The 16,734-nt window shown below is 38.8% G+C and overlaps 3 protein-coding genes across 3 annotated transcripts; 1 reads left to right on the top strand and 2 right to left on the bottom strand.

Annotated features, from left to right (window-relative positions):
• Positions 1-547: 547 nt before the first annotated feature.
• Positions 548-3,761, top strand: LOC126614876 (lanC-like protein GCL2). The gene is made up of 6 exons (XM_050282560.1): positions 548-871; positions 1,060-1,238; positions 2,061-2,172; positions 2,276-2,392; positions 2,481-2,795; positions 3,299-3,761. The coding sequence occupies exons 1-6, from the start codon at positions 704-706 to the stop codon at positions 3,635-3,637; spliced, it is 1,230 nt and encodes a 409-aa protein (XP_050138517.1). The 5' UTR covers positions 548-703; the 3' UTR covers positions 3,638-3,761.
• LOC126614877 (protochlorophyllide reductase, chloroplastic-like) lies at positions 3,704-5,898 on the bottom strand. The gene is made up of 5 exons (XM_050282561.1): positions 5,706-5,898; positions 5,450-5,548; positions 4,652-5,171; positions 4,204-4,562; positions 3,704-4,116 (listed from the first exon to the last, which is right to left on the bottom strand). The coding sequence occupies exons 1-5, from the start codon at positions 5,757-5,759 to the stop codon at positions 3,961-3,963; spliced, it is 1,188 nt and encodes a 395-aa protein (XP_050138518.1). The 5' UTR covers positions 5,760-5,898; the 3' UTR covers positions 3,704-3,960.
• A 924-nt stretch (positions 5,899-6,822) lies between these two features.
• On the bottom strand, positions 6,823-13,492 carry LOC126616024 (uncharacterized). The gene is made up of 7 exons (XM_050283973.1): positions 11,411-13,492; positions 9,308-9,398; positions 8,655-8,812; positions 8,520-8,571; positions 8,352-8,434; positions 8,066-8,159; positions 6,823-7,727 (listed from the first exon to the last, which is right to left on the bottom strand). Exons 1-7 carry the CDS (start codon positions 12,983-12,985, stop codon positions 7,147-7,149), a joined length of 2,634 nt encoding a protein of 877 aa, XP_050139930.1. The 5' UTR covers positions 12,986-13,492; the 3' UTR covers positions 6,823-7,146.
• Positions 13,493-16,734: the final 3,242 nt, after the last annotated feature.

Below are 16,734 nucleotides of genomic sequence, written 5' to 3'. Positions count from 1 at the left end.
TTTTCTAGACTGAATTTAGGCTACTCATGCTCTGATTGTGTATTCACACATTTTCTAGCACTTATCTTAGCTAGTACTTTTATGAATTGGTTTTTATTTATTCGTATTCTCTATTATCCTTCTTGCTTTTGTACTGTGCATATGACTACGTCACCCTCACTTGACGGCCAGCATGCCCTGATTCGGGTCGGGGTGTGTCAATTTGTATAAAATAAAAAATAAAAACTTAAACAAAGATTTCTAGTTGAAAACAAAAGCCAACCATTGTCCCAGAACCAGATGTTCCCAGAACACCAGAGATGATCCCTTTCCACCAAATCCACCTAATCCAAGATTCGGACCGTTGGATTTTGATCCAACAGCTACAATTATTATAACTTTTAAAGGTCCCTGTTTGTAGATGTTGGATCAAATTAAAATCTAATGGCTACAGTTATTATAACTTTTAAATGACCATTTTTTGTTGTCATTGGATCAAATTTCAACTGTCTAAATCACGGATTAGATGGATTTGATAGAGAGGGATCCGATCCCTTTCCCAGGACACCCGCGAACCAAACGCCAACTAAGCAGCGGCAGCCTAAACACGTGTTACTAGTTTGAAAGAGGTCCATCACAGCTTTACACCGGCAGCAGTGAACCCGAGTAAACAGAGTAACGTGACCTCTCACTCTCGTGCTTGTTTGTGTGCGCGGAGAGGGAAATGGCCGACCGATTTTTCCCGAACGAAATGCCAGACTTCTTGGCAGAGCCACCACCGGACGCGGCAGCGCCCGAAAGCCCCAAAGACTCGCTAACAGGCCTCCTCCACCTTCCTTACAGAACACTCTCCGACATACTCAAGTGCTCCGCTTTGGACCTCAAAGAAACGGTACTCACAAAAGATGATTAATTTCACTCAATTTCTGGCGAATTATGGAATTTGGGTTTTGGGTTGTTGGTAATTGGAGAGATTTGAATTTTTAAAAAATAAATTTTGGGTTTTTGTATATTTATGTATCGAGAAGTACTTTTTTTGTAAGTGATTTGGTTTGGGTTTTGTGTTTGTTGCGGTTGTAGGTCGTGAGGCAGACGTGGGGTTTGGGTGGAAAACGTGTGGAAGATTATAGTTTGTATACAGGGGCTCTTGGGACTGCTTTCCTGGCCTTCAAGGCTTACCAAGTTACAAAGAATGAGAGTGATCTTAAAATGTGCTCTGAGATTGTTAAGGCATGTGATTCTGCTTCTACAGGTTCCAGGTACTCTCTTTATGTTTGTCTCACTCCGTAGACACACGCAATGATGCGTGCTCATTTGACTTGCTTGTTTGTGAAATATGTAGAGGGAATTTTGGCTCTTTTAGTTGTTGTGAAGTTGAGTTAGGTCTGGATTCTACTTTAGCTTGCTGAGTTTGAAATGCAAACTGTCGATAAACTATGGCTGTGTTTCAGTTGTTGGTTTGCTTCAGTTGTCGATAAACTCGGCGTGCCAACTTGCCCTCATAGAAGCAGTACCAAATCATAGCACAACTAGTTAGCTGCGAGCTTACTGTTTTTATGTTTGAGTTGTTAGATTTCTGTTAAATTCGTTTGACTGAGGTGGATAGAAGTTGCGGCCTCAATGTCTCTTATTGATTGTATCAGTAATTATTTCACTTATTAAGATAGTCTTCTTCATCTCTCTGATTTCTTCAGTAGCTTAGTAAGTCAGTGGTAACTTTAAAATCGGATTAAAACCCGTGCTCAATTATGGGTTCAATACTCGTTAGCTTCTCTTTGGACACAAGCATGTAATCTCAACTGTAACTGTTATTTGAATGTCAGATGCGTTGGAAATATCAGACCCAATATATGTGTTGGTAGAAAGAAAGTTTTGCACCAAATTTGGGTTGGTATCAGTTTTAAAGTTTAAGAACATGTAGAAAGTGATACTTCTAATTGCAGTTTAACGTAGCTTACTGACCATGGGTAATAGTTGTGTGCTTGTACAATTACCTTATGTTGTTTCAGTTCTGGCTTAGCCTTTGGGGAATTGAGTAATTTTGACTTCATAGCTTTGTTATGTACTGCATGGGCTTGCAGGCGTGTGTCATTCATATGTGGGCGGGCTGGCGTCTGTGCCCTTGGTGCTGTTGTTGCAAAGCATACTGGTGATGAAATGTTACTTGACCTCTACTTATCAAAATTCAAAGAGGTGATTGATAGTATCATTTGCTTCCTGCGCTTAAGACTTGTTCTTCTTGAGAGGGCCTTTGTATGTTTGCCTGTCTTGACATTCTATTTTGCTCTACGAGCAGATCAAGCTGTCTAGTGATCTTCCAAATGAGTTATTATACGGGAGAGCTGGGTTCTTATGGGCCTGTTCCTTTTTGAACAAGCATATTGGAAATGGGACAATTTCTGCTACTTGCATGGTAAGACATTTGTGCTTAAACCGTTCTTCAGATTGGTCTTAAATGGACTGAATTGATTATCCATTTATTCCCCAATCAATTTGTGTAGAGATCAGTTGTGGATGAAATTATCAAGGCTGGTAGACAATTGGCCAAGAAGGGACGAAGCTCATTGATGTACGAGTGGCATGGAAAGAAATACTGGGGTGCTGCCCATGGATTAGCAGGTATTATGTATGTTTTGATGAGCACGGAACTGAAACCTGCTGAGGTGGAGGATGTCAAGGGTACTCTGCGTTACATGATTAAGAATCGTTTTCCAAGCGGCAACTTTCCTTCAAGTGAAGGAAGTGAATCAGACCGTCTTGTGCACTGGTGCCATGGTGCTCCTGGAGTTGCTCTTACACTTCTGAGAGCAGCTGAGGTAATTATAATCTGAATTATTTCTTATGAAAACTTGTCGGACAAAATTTGGATATTGTAGTTTCGTGGTAAATTAGAGGTGAATAACTGATTTTTCAATAATTATTATGAGACTGGAACGGATTATTTATCTATTTATTTATTCTCCTTTTGTGGTTCGGGGTGCTTCATAGAAAAATGACTTGAGAAACTGTTACTTTACTTTTGGATCTACAGATTTGTTCCTTTGTTGTCGATGTTATTGAAAATGGAAATGATACAAAATGAGTTGAAAGTGGTTGGTATATTGCCAACAGATTCTGTTCGTGGCTTTAGTAAAATACGTTTTTCTTTTAGTGGATAAGAAGATACGTCAATTTATTGCTTTCATGGACATGATATGCAGTCTAAAACATGCGATCTTTTTCATTTTATGGTTATATGCGCTGGATACCTTCTTCAACTTAATAATACATATGGTGAATTTTCAATGCAGCTTACTCATTAGTCCATTGATTTCATTAGGTTTTCGGAGATCAGGAGTTCCTGCAAGCTGCTATAGATGCAGGGGAGGTGGTGTGGAACCAGGGTCTGCTGAAGCGAGTTGGCATTTGTCATGGCATCAGTGGGAACGCCTATGTGTTTCTTTCACTCTACCGGTTAACGGGTAAGGTGGAATATTTGTACAGGGCCAAAGCATTTGCTTGCTTTTTACACGATAGAGCCTTAAGACTCATATCAGAGGGTATGATGCATGGAGGTGATCGGTCCTATTCTCTATTCGAAGGTGTTGGTGGAATGGCTCATCTCCTTTTGGACATGACTGAACCGTCTGAAGCACGGTTTCCTGCTTATGAGCTTTAAGTTACTAGCCATGTAAAAAGCTAGAAGTAAATGGTTGATATTTACTTCTTTACAACATTCTGATACTTTCGTTTTGTAAATATTTAAAATAAATAAGAGTAAAATGTTAAACTTGTAACAAGAAGTATGATCTGCATTTTGCAACAGAGGTGAGTGATTTTATTCTCATTTGTTACTAACACTAATCATCCACATGAGAAAATTGTCTATGACAGTACAGCTTTAATTTCAAATTCTGCACTCCACAAATGGACCTGATCTTGGGTGACATCCTCCTCCTCCGAGGCAAAATGCTGGTCAACGGGAACATCAAGCTTCTATACTTAGGCCAAACCCACAAGCTTCTCACTGACTTCCCACACCTTGCGAGCCTTCTCCACATCACTAGCTTCTTGGGATAGTTGGTTCTCGAAGGAAGCCGAATTCTTGTTCCAGCTCCAGTAGACTCCCGACTTTGTCAAGCTTGGGTCGCTCACAACCTGAGAGTGATCAGCAGCAAGCAAATGAGTTCATGCACAAGAGAGATCGAAAAACATAATGCACCATTGTCAAGCACAAGTTCTTACCTGAGCAAGTCTCTTTCCGGCTTCATCTTCTGAGACATAGCCCTTGGTGATGTACTTTTGGAATGGAGGGAACAGAAGCCTGAACAAGGGAATGTGCTCCCTGAACAAACCGGTTGTGGCAATGCAGCCTGGGTAAAGGGAAGCAAATGTTATCCCGGTTTCCTCATGGTAGAGCCTGTGGAACTCTTGCATTGTGAGCATGTTGCAGACTTTGCTGTCCTTGTAGGCCTTGGCACCGTCAAAGTCTCCACCGTCGATCATGGCTGAGCTGTTTAGACCGTTTAAGCCTCCTGCAAGTCCCCTCAAGTCCCCGAGGTTGGCTTTTGGAGGTACATTTCCAGCTAAGGTGTTCGTGTTCCCTGAAAAGCAACAACACAAACTTCATCACACATTCTACAAAGAACAGTACATATTTTGAAGAACTATCTTCTTCATTTAAATCAAGTACCTGTAATTGAGCCAACAATGATGAGTCTCTTTGATGGGTAGTCGGATTTGTTCAAATCTTCCAGCAGCAACCGCGAAAGAAGGAAGTGTCCAAGATGGTTGGTCCCAACACTGAGTTCGAATCCCTCAGCAGTGAATGAAGGTTCTTTAGCGGTTGGCTGATAAACAGCAGCATTACACACGAGCACATCAAGAGGCCTCTCAGAACGCCTGAAGTTATCAACGAATTGGCGCACGCTGTCGAGGGAAGCGAGGTCTAGATGCATAATGGTGTAGTTTTCCTTGGGCATGCCAGCTGCCTTGGCAACTCTTTCAGTCTTGAGGAAATCCCTGCAGGCCATAATTACATGCCATTTTCCGGATTCGGCTAAAGACTTGGCTGTTGCCAGACCAAGTCCGGAGGAGGCGCCGGTGACAATCACACTGCCCTTTCTTAGAGTCTTCTTCCCCTCTGATGTTCCCTTGTTGATTGCTGGGCTGCTTGTTGCTGTTGTCTGGGCTCTCACTGGCTTGAATTCTCTCTGTAATCAAAACAGCACGTTTGGAAGTGCTTCCAAAGTGGCTAAAAGTCTTTTAACAGAAACAATTTAAAGTGATTATCGGTTGTGATAGCACTTGGCTTTTTACTAAAATTTGATGTGCTTCTGCTAAAAGCGCTTATAAGCGGAAGTGTTTTTTACTAAATGCACTATAGCATGCTCTATTCATATAATTCTAAGTCAGTTTTTGTTTTTGCAACAAGAAGAAACACATTTTGTGTTCTGCAGAAGAAGAGTAGAATGGTAGTGTATTTTCCTACCTTGCAGCTTAATGCAACAGAGCTGAACTCCGCCTTGAGATTTTCCGAGAAAGTTACTCCAAACAGACTCGAATCCTTGAAAGAAGCACCTGACTTTCCCTGAGAAAAAACAAAATTCCAAGAAAATAAATCAAATCAAACCCCATTAGCCTCTTGGTCGATAACAACGAGAAGAAACGTTTCTTGGAATAAAGAAATTAGGATTAGGCGATATTAGCTCTTCGGAGTACAACAAAGAAACCGATAAAAAACGAACCTCTTTGGGGACAGAGAAAGCAGAAGAAACCACAGAAGCAGCCTGGAGAGCCATTAATTCTTAGATTTTTTTAGTTGGGTTTTCTCTGATGTTTCTCACAGGTGAGTGAGTGAGGAAGAGGAGAGTGAGAGGTGGTGGGAGTGGCCAAAGTGGAAGCTTGAGGAGCTCTCAACTACTTTGAAAAGGAAACAACCAGTTTGTATTAAATATAGTCGTTTTGGCACACTTCGGATATACAGTAGGCAAAGAGGATAAGATAATTAGCAGCATGTGAGTTTGCCACATCGATTTCAAGCAACCAATGAGGTTGTGAGGACTGGATTTCCTTTTGATATTTGTTTTATATCTTTCTTTTCGGAAAAAAAAAATTAACGTGTACTAGAAACACAAATCAAGTAGAATATTATTTTACATGTTATAATAAAGGTATGCATCAACGATAATGTTGATAGGTCTCAATCTATGAAAGATTAACTTTAAGGGAACTTTAGAAAAGCACCCGGTACTGTTCACTTTAACGAAAAACCACATTTTTACACTAAAAAGTCAATCCTGATACTATTCACTTTACCTTTTATTTTGTCCTTATCATTAAAACTCAAAATTTTCAAGCCTTTTTCATTAATTTTCCTTAACTTTAAACCCAATTGACTTGTTATGAAGCAAGTGAAATAGTAACTACACATAGCCATGTTCCGAATACAGAGAAATTACTCAAATTTTCTTCCTGCTTTTCCTAAACATAGGATTATAAGAAAGGATATTTACATAGATAATTGATAGCAATCTACGGTTATTCACTTCTTTCAAGAACCGAAAAAATTCATAGAAGTATTTCAACTTTTATCTGACCACAAGTCTAACTTGACTTTCCCCTGCCCACAAGTTTTGCTTTGGATTCTGGGTGAAATTTCTGGATTTTTAGGATATTATGACAGTTTGGAAGAGTGTGGGCCCACTTTTTGTGGGGGACTTTTGGCAGAGACAATGTGGGCCTAAAGTTGGCTAACCTAAAGACTTGGGCCTAATGGCTATAGTTGGACTCCGACCCAAGTTAAACAATGGCCCATTAGCGGTAAATACCGGGAAGAAAGAGAAATCAAGATCTGAGCACATTAAATGTAAAAGAATTTTCATTTCTAAATTCAATAAGCTTTCCCCATCTCATAACTCTACAATTTTCCGACTACAGAAATTCATCGGTTGCTAAATTCACGGTGTAATTTTTTGTTTTTTTCTTTTTCGACAAATCTATTTTTCTTTCTTGTTGCCCGGTCGGACTGGCCCTCCAACTGAAGTCCACGTCCGACGGGCACAAGCACAAGGAAACAATTGGAACGCTCTAATGTTACAAATCTCACCAAGTTCTCTCTCTGTACACATTTTGCCAAAAGGGAAAAATGGACTGGCTCCTTGCAGAATAATCAACTCATCTTCCCCCTTAGATCCGAATCGGCAACCCAAAATTTAGGAAAGTTCTAATTTCACCTCGAAGGCCGGCAGTTACAATCACCATACCCCAGGCTGACATGTTTTGGCTTAACCCGTTGGTGAAATCAAAACTAACACGCGGGCTTCGGTTCCTGGTAGCTTGAAGAAGTTTTTCCTCCGGCCATGTTGCCGAAATTCTATCAAAGAAGTAGCTGTTGGATGCACTTGAAATTGTTCCGTGGAGAGGGCTATTGGTGCAACCAGATGCCGATCGTGAACCCTCGTTGTTGGAATTAGCCGCCTCAACAGGTGTAGGGGGGTGATTTGCTGTGGAAACCTCGTCAAGACCATTCCGTTCTGAATCTTGTAAACCCCATAAATCAGCCATTCCAGGCCAGGGGATGGCGACCGATACATCTTGACAATGGAAATGCTCATAGGAGCGTGTGACTGTGACACTCTTGCTTCGGCTAGGGCGGGAATCAGCTTCATGTTTCCATATATATACATGAGAATCCTCACTAGCAGATACCACATATTTACCATTTGCTGTGAGGGCAGCTGAGATTTGGCTATTTGCGTTCCGAAATCCTGTCAAAAAAACACATCTTAATGGATCTAGAAGACAGCATTATCATTAAATTATTGCCCAGAAAACACATCTTAATGCTAACATAAACTTGTTAATGCTAACATAAACTTGGGTAACAAATCTAAGAGCTTATGTTTTCCAATCTTATGAGAACATCAAACGTGCCGGAATGAAGTAAGCTAGAATGAAACTGTTATAAGCTTGACAGTTAATTTATAACATATAGTACTACCATCATCTTGATCAACTATATTGAATTAAATGACAGAATTCAGGAAGTGGATTTGAAATCGGAAAAATAACATATAAAGAAAATCATGGAACATCATGTGCTTACCCTTGAACTTGTGAACCAGATCAACACCGTCAACAACTCTGATTCGTGAATCTGCAGATGTAATCAATACTTCTGATGAACTTCCTGGTGCAAACTGTCAAGCAGAACTAGTCAGCAACAGTAACAAATCCAACAATCTTGCAGCTCAAAGTAATCAAAGAATAAAAATTGCAAGGGAAAACGGCCCCTACGTTATAATGGTATAAAGGAATAAGGTTTATCTCCCAATTTCATGGCTAAAAGTATCATCTACACAGAAGCAAAGCGAATCAAGCCAACTCATTACCTGAAAACCTGTAATTTTCTTGTGATGGGATTTCTTTTTCTTGTTCTGCAAATTAATTTGGCTTTTCTGTTGCAACTTGTTCTCTGAAAATTTTGGAAATATTTATTAGCTGCATGCACACATATACATGGATGTCATGGAGAGAGAGAGAGAGAGAGAGAATTGTACCAGATGTGTTGTATAAACGGCAGCTGCCTTTGTATGAACCAACTAGGGCGCCCTTCAGATATGAACAAAAGTTTATTAAGCTACGAACGATACTAATACAATACATATAAACAAGAATGAAAGTTTGAGCCCAACCTGACCATCAGGAGTGTAGCAAGCAGCAGTGACCATCTCATGCAGATCATTCCAATCAACCACTTGATGATCAGGGATACTCCATATGCGAACCTTGGCATCAAGTGACCCACTAATGAAGTACCTATCATCAACAGGATTGAACTGGATGCAAGTTACTGCATCAAGGTCCAAGCAAAATAGAGTTAATAGAAACAAATGACCGGCGATGGGTGATAATATCCATATCACTTGTACATTTATAACATCTTTCAAAAAAAGGTTAAAAATATCATATTATAAGAATTCAGACACTCTAATATTAAAACAATATATTAAACAAATTTACTTGCAAGATCTGAACCTAGGATCTAACAAATCCCCCCTTCCAACCCCTTACACTTGAGCCAAGAATTGAGCCAAGAATCAAATAGTCATACTCGACTCATTTAGAAATTACTTTTTTTAAGATTAATAAACTAAGTCCTTTTCCTGATATCAAAGGTATGTACTTGATTTGTCTGTGCTTTTATAACCCCTAAAGTAAGATGTGTGCAAATTAACCCCTTTATGTAAGATGTGTGCAAATTAACCCCTTTATATACAACAGTTGTTCAAGTAGAAGCCAACCACAATTGTAGAGAAAAGTTGAAATACAGACCAAATATACTTACCATAGTCACTATGTGAAAATATCTTCAGGCAAGTCTTGCTAGACAAGTGCCAGAGGCGCACGGTTTTGTCCATTGAAGATGAGAGCAGGTGCTGAACAAAGGAGGGGGAGAACGGGAACAAAAAGGAATTGTATTTAGACATTATGCAACAAGAAAAATAACTGAAAAACGAAAAAATGTCCACATTATTGCCATATATAAAGCTTATATTGAGATCGCACCACCATTTAAATCAAGCTACCTCTATCTTTCTACACGATCTACTGAGAAAGACTTGATTGCAATATATAAAATAAAGAAATTTACATTTGATAACAAGAAAAAGAGAGGACAATACATGCACAACAAATCAATAAGACTTGAGTTTTTTTGGCCCCCAGAAAATTTTTAGGGTAATAATTTAAAAAAGTTAATGAATCTCAAAATAATCAAAAGTTGGAGAACAAATCATAGAGGAATACTGACATCTGAATACTATGCTATATTTGAAGACTGATATAAGGTTGAAAGCATCATTTTCTACAAAACAATTTACAATGCCCGATTACAGCCAATTCCCTCTCCCCACCTTTGGATCAACTAGATAACCCTTAGGGCCTTACCAAAAGGCAGTGAGCAGAAATTGCACTGATTTAATTTCTGCACATGCCTCAAAATGATACTAACAGCATCATCCCCTCCCCTCTTTCACCTTCACGAACCTGGCAGTCTCAGAAAATGACCAACCTGAATCCACTCCAAGAAAGGAGCACTCATAAGGCTTTAAATGACAAACTTGTCAGTGCACTAACCCAGTGCAAGAGCCTTAACTTCAATGAAGATTCTCTCTCTTATTCTATCTCTGATGACGTGAGGAATTTAACAAACCATCCCATGCAGTTACCTGCTAAACACATCTTTCCTCACCATCAACCATTAAAGCCCCCCTTCAACTTTGCATTTTAATTTGGCTTATTTCTGGCTTCCCTAGGTTTCAGTGCCTTCTTTAACGAAACCTTTTAACTTACAGAATCTCAACAGTCAATGTCAATTGGCATATCTAAGACTAACTTACGGAAAGTGCTATCATAGATAAGCATTACAACCCCTTCTATGTGAGAGTCTATTTCCAAAACAGAACCTAGCCTTTACAATTATGATGTCCATTATTCCATGAAATAACCAGGAGTATTCCAAAATTGTTTTTTATCCACTTAAAATTTTTAAACTTTCCACAGTAGGGCTATAACATGGTACTAAAATATGTAGTTCTAAAAGTTCAAGAAAATAACTGTGTAAGTTCAAATACAGATAAAAAGAGAAAGGAGTTAACAAATTTTTATACTATTGGAGCAGCTAGGATAATGGATTTCTTCATTGACACGACAATCAAGTGGTATAGTCAAATATTTCATTCATTTATCTGACAGCTACTCAAGTAAACCAAGATACATTAGTGCACTCATCCTGCAAGTGCTTATACTTATATGAACAGCATATATACTAGAGTATGGTTAAACTAACACCCGACACTTCCAGGACCAGATCAGTGATCATTCCCGAAATTTCTACTGTGACTTTTAATCCCCATTGACTTGTCCAATTTCTGTAGAAGTATCCATGATTTATTTTCTCTCTTCATAGAAACTTAACAAAGCAGTTCACCATATTTAAGGTGCCCAGAACAAAGAACCTAAAAGGTACAGTTAAAAAACAAAGCACTACATTTTTTGAAGTTCATCTAAATTAATAAAACTAATAAAAAAATTATCCAGAGTATTTGAATTTTATCACTACACAACGCAATCTGTAGCGTCTGTTAAATCTATCCTCTTGGACATTTTATATGACTCAATTCATATATCCCTCTCCATGTGAATGTAAAACCAAAACCAAAAAGAATAACATAACATTAGGCTAGAAAGTAGTAGGTAAATGTCAGTTAGATCACTAGGCAGACAAAAACCTAATCGTGTCCTCGGATGATCGGATCACACGACAATAAAATAACATCTGTTCAAATTCACCCAACATTACAGATCATACAAATAGTAATCTAACCTGCGGAGGGTAAAAGTCGAAAAGATAAATCCAAGCAAACAGAACACCAGAACAGTAACTAACCTGCGACTTGGACCAAGAGAGGTCAAGCACATCATCCACATGGCCTTCGAATGAATAAATGGGTTTCTCTGAAAGTGCAAACACGGTCTCTGGAATCACATAATGGTCCAAACTAACAGATTTTCGACTGATAGACGACCTCCCTCTCCTCTTTTTTTCCACATGGTTGTCCACATTCGGCGAGACTGAACATGGTTCCGGTGATCCATTGGCAAATAACAACATGGTTAAATTGCTATCTTCTGATTTCTCCATCAATAGGTCACCCTTCCTTTCACTCTGCATTACCTGCCAAATATGAATCACGCAATCCTCACCGGCACTGGCCAAGTATTTTCCATCCAAACTAAACTTGATACTCCAAATCGACCCAGTATGCGCATGAATCTCCTGACTCTTGAACAATGCAGTGACCTCCTTACATGACTTCCCATACTGCTTCACCCTCACCCTCTCCGGCCCATGAAATGACACATCCTGGCTATCATCTGTGGCAGAGCTCGACCTCCGACCACCTTTCTCCGATGATGTGTCCCTCTCATCGCTACTCCGCCTATCCTTATGACCTGTCATGGTGATCGCGACACTCTTGATGCTCTTTAACCAACCTCCTTTCTTCTTCAACTTCGAAACCCCACCATTCCCCCCATTGGCATTGGTCTCGGAACCATCCTTATGACCCTCTTCCACATTCTGCCTCCTCATCAGTTCTTGAACAATCGGTGAATGCCCGACACTCATCTCAAACTCCTCCATGGTCAACTGCTTTCCAGTACCCACTTCCTTAAGCTTGTTCCACGTTCCATCTTCCCTAATCTCATTCACAACAAACTCCTTCCCATTATCAAGGTTCCTAATAGTACACACTTGGGCATCATTGTTAGCATCACTTTCACTAACCTTAACAATGCCATTGCAATCCAACTCCTCCTCCGCCTTCGAATCGCTTTGAATCTCGTCTACCCTCCTCGAGTGCTTGCCGGAAGGCGGCTTATTCGGCGGCGGAGATGAGTTGCTTTTACCACTTGAAGATTTATAATCCAAAGATTTTGTATTTCTATTTACAAATGAACCGGTTTCGGGTTCAGGCTCGGTCTGTGCCTCGCCAGAACCACAACGAATCGAAAGAATTGGGGGAGAAGAAACAGATGAAGTAGAACAAGCGTTATTACACTGATCGCTGCCGTCGGATTTGGAGCGGACAATGCTATTAACGCCACCACCGTCGGAATTCACTTGAGCGATCAAATAATCCGACGAGACCGACCGCCCGAACTCACCGGCAAAACCCAGTTGAGGCTTGGCCCGGGTCAGGACCGGGTCGCCGGTGAGACCCATTTCGGTGAGGAGTTTAGACCGGCGTTCGGAGATGGAGGAAGGCTCGGAGGTCCAAACGTCGTACTTGGTGGAGGCGCCCATTGGGAATTTGGGTACGGCATAATTCGGATTCGGGTCGGGGTCGGCCTCGGAGTCGGAGTTCGATGTTGAACAAGAACAAGAGGAGGAGACAATGCGATCGAGGGACTCGTAGAAGCACTCGCTGTCTTTGTCTTCTTCCTCTCCGGCTCTGCTCATCGTTTACTGGGCATTCCCATTTGGGTAATGAAAATGCCCGAGAAATTTCGCCGACGCCGATCGGATCCGACCCGGGTGCGGCAAAAACGGCGACGTTTCGTGGTGGGTTATGTTCCAATAGGCGGATTCGTTTGTTGGGTTGGGAGAAACCGAGAAAGTGGGGTGGGAATTTGATGGGATCGGACTAGAGACGGGTGTGGAAGTGTGCGGGTTTCGGGTTGTGAATCAGATCCGATTACGGGAGGAGAGAGAGAGCGTGGGGGAACGAAGCCCCATGCTGTTTGGTTGGTTTGGGTTGGGGCTTGAGCAATGTTGTTGATGTTGTTGTTGATGTTGTTGTGCGTGTATCAGTGTAGAGAGAGAGAGAGAGAGAGAGAGAGAGAGAGAGAGAGATGGATTTTCTTGTGGGAGCTTTGTTGTTGTGTGTATCAGTGTGTGTAGAGAGAGGAGAGAGGGGGAGGGGAGGGGAGAGAGAGGGATTTTCTTGTGGGAGTTGGTTTTTATTTTTCTGATAAAAAGGAAATTGGGCGAGAAAGTGGGAAAGGGAACGTTTGGATTGGAGACTTTTGATTTTAATTTTGAAACGGATGGGATTGGAAATAAATTTGGGGTAATGGAGGAAGATTGTCAGATTTAGGGTTTGTTTAGCAAATGTTTTTAAATAACTGAAAGTGCTTTTAAAAATAATGTTTTTAGGTTTGAAAGACATTTAAAGTACTTTCTGCTACTTCATGCTGGAAGCGCTTTAAGTATTTTTTTTCAATGGTAGATATTTTTCCCAATCAAACAAAATGAGGTCCATCGGTCCAAAATCAAGGAGGCAATTAGGTTGCTGCGGCGGTAGCCCGTTGGACAGCCCGTACAAGAATTGCCACACCTTGAGCCTGTTGACAGTGGCCGACGTCCACGTCATTTTGCAGAATGCATGTTTTATTAAGTAATACAAAGAGAAAGGAAATTGTTATTACCATTTCAAAAATTTTATTTTATATTTTAAACTTTCTATATTATGAAAGAAAAATACATTTATGAGGAGTATAGAATGAGATTTTTTGAGTGTCAATAACACTTTCCTAAAGTGAATAAACTCATTATTCACCATCTACATTATGATACATGAATTAATCGGTCACCGCAATCTCAAAACTTCAAACACCAAATTTCAAAATTAGATTTAGAGTTAGGTTTTAAGAATAAAATAGTGGGAAATTGGGCTATCATTTTGAAGAAAGGAAAGTAATGAAATCAGTGTTGTGTGGAAGCTAGATGTTGTAGGGTTAATCACTTAATATACTCCAAATTGACCAATATATTCATATTTAGTCCTAATCATTGAATTAAACCCAATGATTGGAGTAATGTACACAACAAATTGAACCACAATCACACAATTCCGTCACATGGACAAAAAATTTAACAAAAGTGAGTAGAAAGACTAAAATGCCATGCGTCACATCTGAGTACTCAAAACTTAAATAACTAAATTCATGGACCAAAATGCAAAATAATTGAGAGATCATTGTTCTAATTTTTCATTTTTTACATAGATGAAAAACAAAGGTAGCTAGTGTGAGTAATATTTGAGCGAATAACCTTCACGCTTTTTGTTTTTCACCATAAACGCATAGAGAGGTTTTAACTAAGAATGTCCTTATCATAGTTGTCTCTAATTCACGTCTTCATTTAGAGGTCATTAAAAAAAAAGTATCAGAATTCAAAATTTGGTCGTAGTATTACTATTAAGTACAAGAGTTTGATACCAATTATTATGGATGACCCATTATATGGCTTAGCCAAATCCGCGAGTCTACTGTAAATATATTATTGTAGTTAAAAAAATTGTAAAACCATTTTTAATTTAAATTTATTTTATGGTTTGAAAATACTAGTTTGCTTTTGTAGCAAGAAGTAAAAAGCCAAAGGGGTTTGCTTCATCTTCTAGTCTTATTTCTACATTCTTTGTTTTGTCATTGGTTGTTGTGGAAATTTACTATGAGAGACTCACGAATCAAGAACAAACAGTCATTTTAGTTGGCTTTTTACATGCCATTTAAATTATTAATAAGGGAAATGAGAGGATTCGAAACTAGTACAATAATTAAGAGGGAGAAGAGTTTCGAACATGGATGAAGACTTAATACCCCAACGACTAGGATATTAGACCACATGTAAAATAATTTATGGAGCCAGGAAACTTTTTACATGCCATTGATTTTTCATTTTTTTTTCTTTGCTACTAAATCCATTGATATGAATGTTACGGATAGCCATGGAAAAATGTAATAGAAATTAAGGTGGCTTCTTTTTTTTTTTTTTTTTTTTTTTTTTAACCAATACACATTTGAGAGAATTTGAGTGAGTTTAAACTTTGTTGACTCTCTAATCTAAAATATAATCTAACATATCGTGTGACAAACAAAAAATACTTACAAAAAATCAGCAGCACAAGGACCCATGTTGAGCAACCATCTTTCGGTTTCATCACTGCCATATCGGAAAAGATTGAAAATCAATAGAAAAATTAAAAAAAGTAACAAGTACAAGTATATACTTGAGATAATTCTTTCTTTTTGTTTTTTTTTTCTTTGTACAATTGAGATTATTTTTTTATTTGTAACATTTATTTTCACAAGAGAATTCCAACGTTAGCGTTGTAGCTTTTGGTTGTTGCATCAATGATAACTAAGTATGTGATTTATGTTATTTGCATGCAAGTCTTGTCTCATGAGACAAGTACATGCGTTTATTCTTGAATGTGTATCTTTCACCTTTTAACTTGAGATCTATATTCCAATAATTTTTTTTTCCAAGTTATAAAGTACAGGATATAACGTGTCTATAACATTTTGGATCGTGGCACTACGTTACTAATTTGTTGGAAGATGTTTAAAGTTCAATATTTCAATTCTCATGCACGCTAGTTTAAAAAAATGGAAATAACAGAGAGAATGTAAACTGCAATACAATTCTTCGAGCTACTTTCTTCTCATTCTCTTTTTAAACAAATGACATATGCAATTAAGGAAATGATAACATGCACTTTTTTTTTTCTTCTATACACACTTCTATTTAATTATGTTTGTTGTTTTCATTTGCTTTATTCAATTCGAGGATAAAAAATGAACAGAAGTGTGTAGAAAAAGAAATTCTTTGTGTGGTTATCACAACCTCCAATTAACATTTAGATTAAGCTTGTTTAGTATACCTCTTGAATTTTAATTTTTGAAACCAATTAGTAGTAAGTAGTTTTTATTTTATTTTATAAAAGTGATATTGGGGGAAGGGTTATTAACCCTAGGACGTCGGGTAAAGATGTAAATGTTCGTCATTTTAGAAAAATAAACCTAAGATCTCGGGTAAAGATGTAAATACTCTTAATCAACTGAATTACATTTAAATTGAATACCAAAGTTTTCAAACCGAATAGGAAAATTTATATTTTGGTGAAATATATAAATCAAGATGGTCCTCTAGATGGATGGAGATAGGAGGACTAGGTAAAAAGTGGGAACATGATGGTGATGATGCCCAAAAGTTTACCTCTAGTCACGGGCTACTTTTTCTGGGCCTAAAATTGTACGCACGTCTCTCTCAGCTGCAAGCCCAGTAAAATTCAAACTGTCTAATAATTCGACAATATACAGTCTATTTTTAGGCCAACCACACTTTCTGTCACATGCTGTCCAGCCCATTACTGTTAAGTGAGATAGCATTTTCCTCATCACCATAAATTATGGTGTATACTCATC

Source organism: Malus sylvestris, chromosome 3, assembly GCF_916048215.2.
Source record: "Malus sylvestris chromosome 3, drMalSylv7.2, whole genome shotgun sequence".
NCBI lineage: Eukaryota > Viridiplantae > Streptophyta > Magnoliopsida > Rosales > Rosaceae > Malus > Malus sylvestris.
This window is presented reverse-complemented; position numbering and strand designations above follow the sequence as displayed.

What these genes read in the sequence shown, in the direction of transcription:
- LOC126614877 (XM_050282561.1), bottom strand. Translation starts at nt 5,759, where the DNA reads ATGGCTCTCCAGGCTGCTTCTGTGGTTTCTTCTGCTTTCTCTGTCCCC. An exon ending in CTGTTGCATTAAGCTGCAAG is followed by an intron (nt 5,172 to 5,449) that starts GTAGGAAAATAC and finishes TTTTGATTACAG; the next exon opens with AGAGAATTCAAGCCAGTGAG. An exon ending in CATTGTTGGCTCAATTACAG is followed by an intron (nt 4,563 to 4,651) that starts GTACTTGATTTA and finishes GTTGCTTTTCAG; the next exon opens with GGAACACGAACACCTTAGCT.
- LOC126616024 (XM_050283973.1), bottom strand. Translation starts at nt 12,985, where the DNA reads ATGAGCAGAGCCGGAGAGGAAGAAGACAAAGACAGCGAGTGCTTCTAC. An exon ending in CCGTTTATACAACACATCTG is followed by an intron (nt 8,435 to 8,519) that starts GTACAATTCTCT and finishes CAAAATTTTCAG; the next exon opens with AGAACAAGTTGCAACAGAAA. An exon ending in AGAAAATTACAGGTTTTCAG is followed by an intron (nt 8,160 to 8,351) that starts GTAATGAGTTGG and finishes TCTGCTTGACAG; the next exon opens with TTTGCACCAGGAAGTTCATC.
- LOC126614876 (XM_050282560.1), top strand. Translation starts at nt 704, where the DNA reads ATGGCCGACCGATTTTTCCCGAACGAAATGCCAGACTTCTTGGCAGAG. An exon ending in TCTGCTTCTACAGGTTCCAG is followed by an intron (nt 1,239 to 2,060) that starts GTACTCTCTTTA and finishes ATGGGCTTGCAG; the next exon opens with GCGTGTGTCATTCATATGTG. An exon ending in CACTTCTGAGAGCAGCTGAG is followed by an intron (nt 2,796 to 3,298) that starts GTAATTATAATC and finishes TGATTTCATTAG; the next exon opens with GTTTTCGGAGATCAGGAGTT.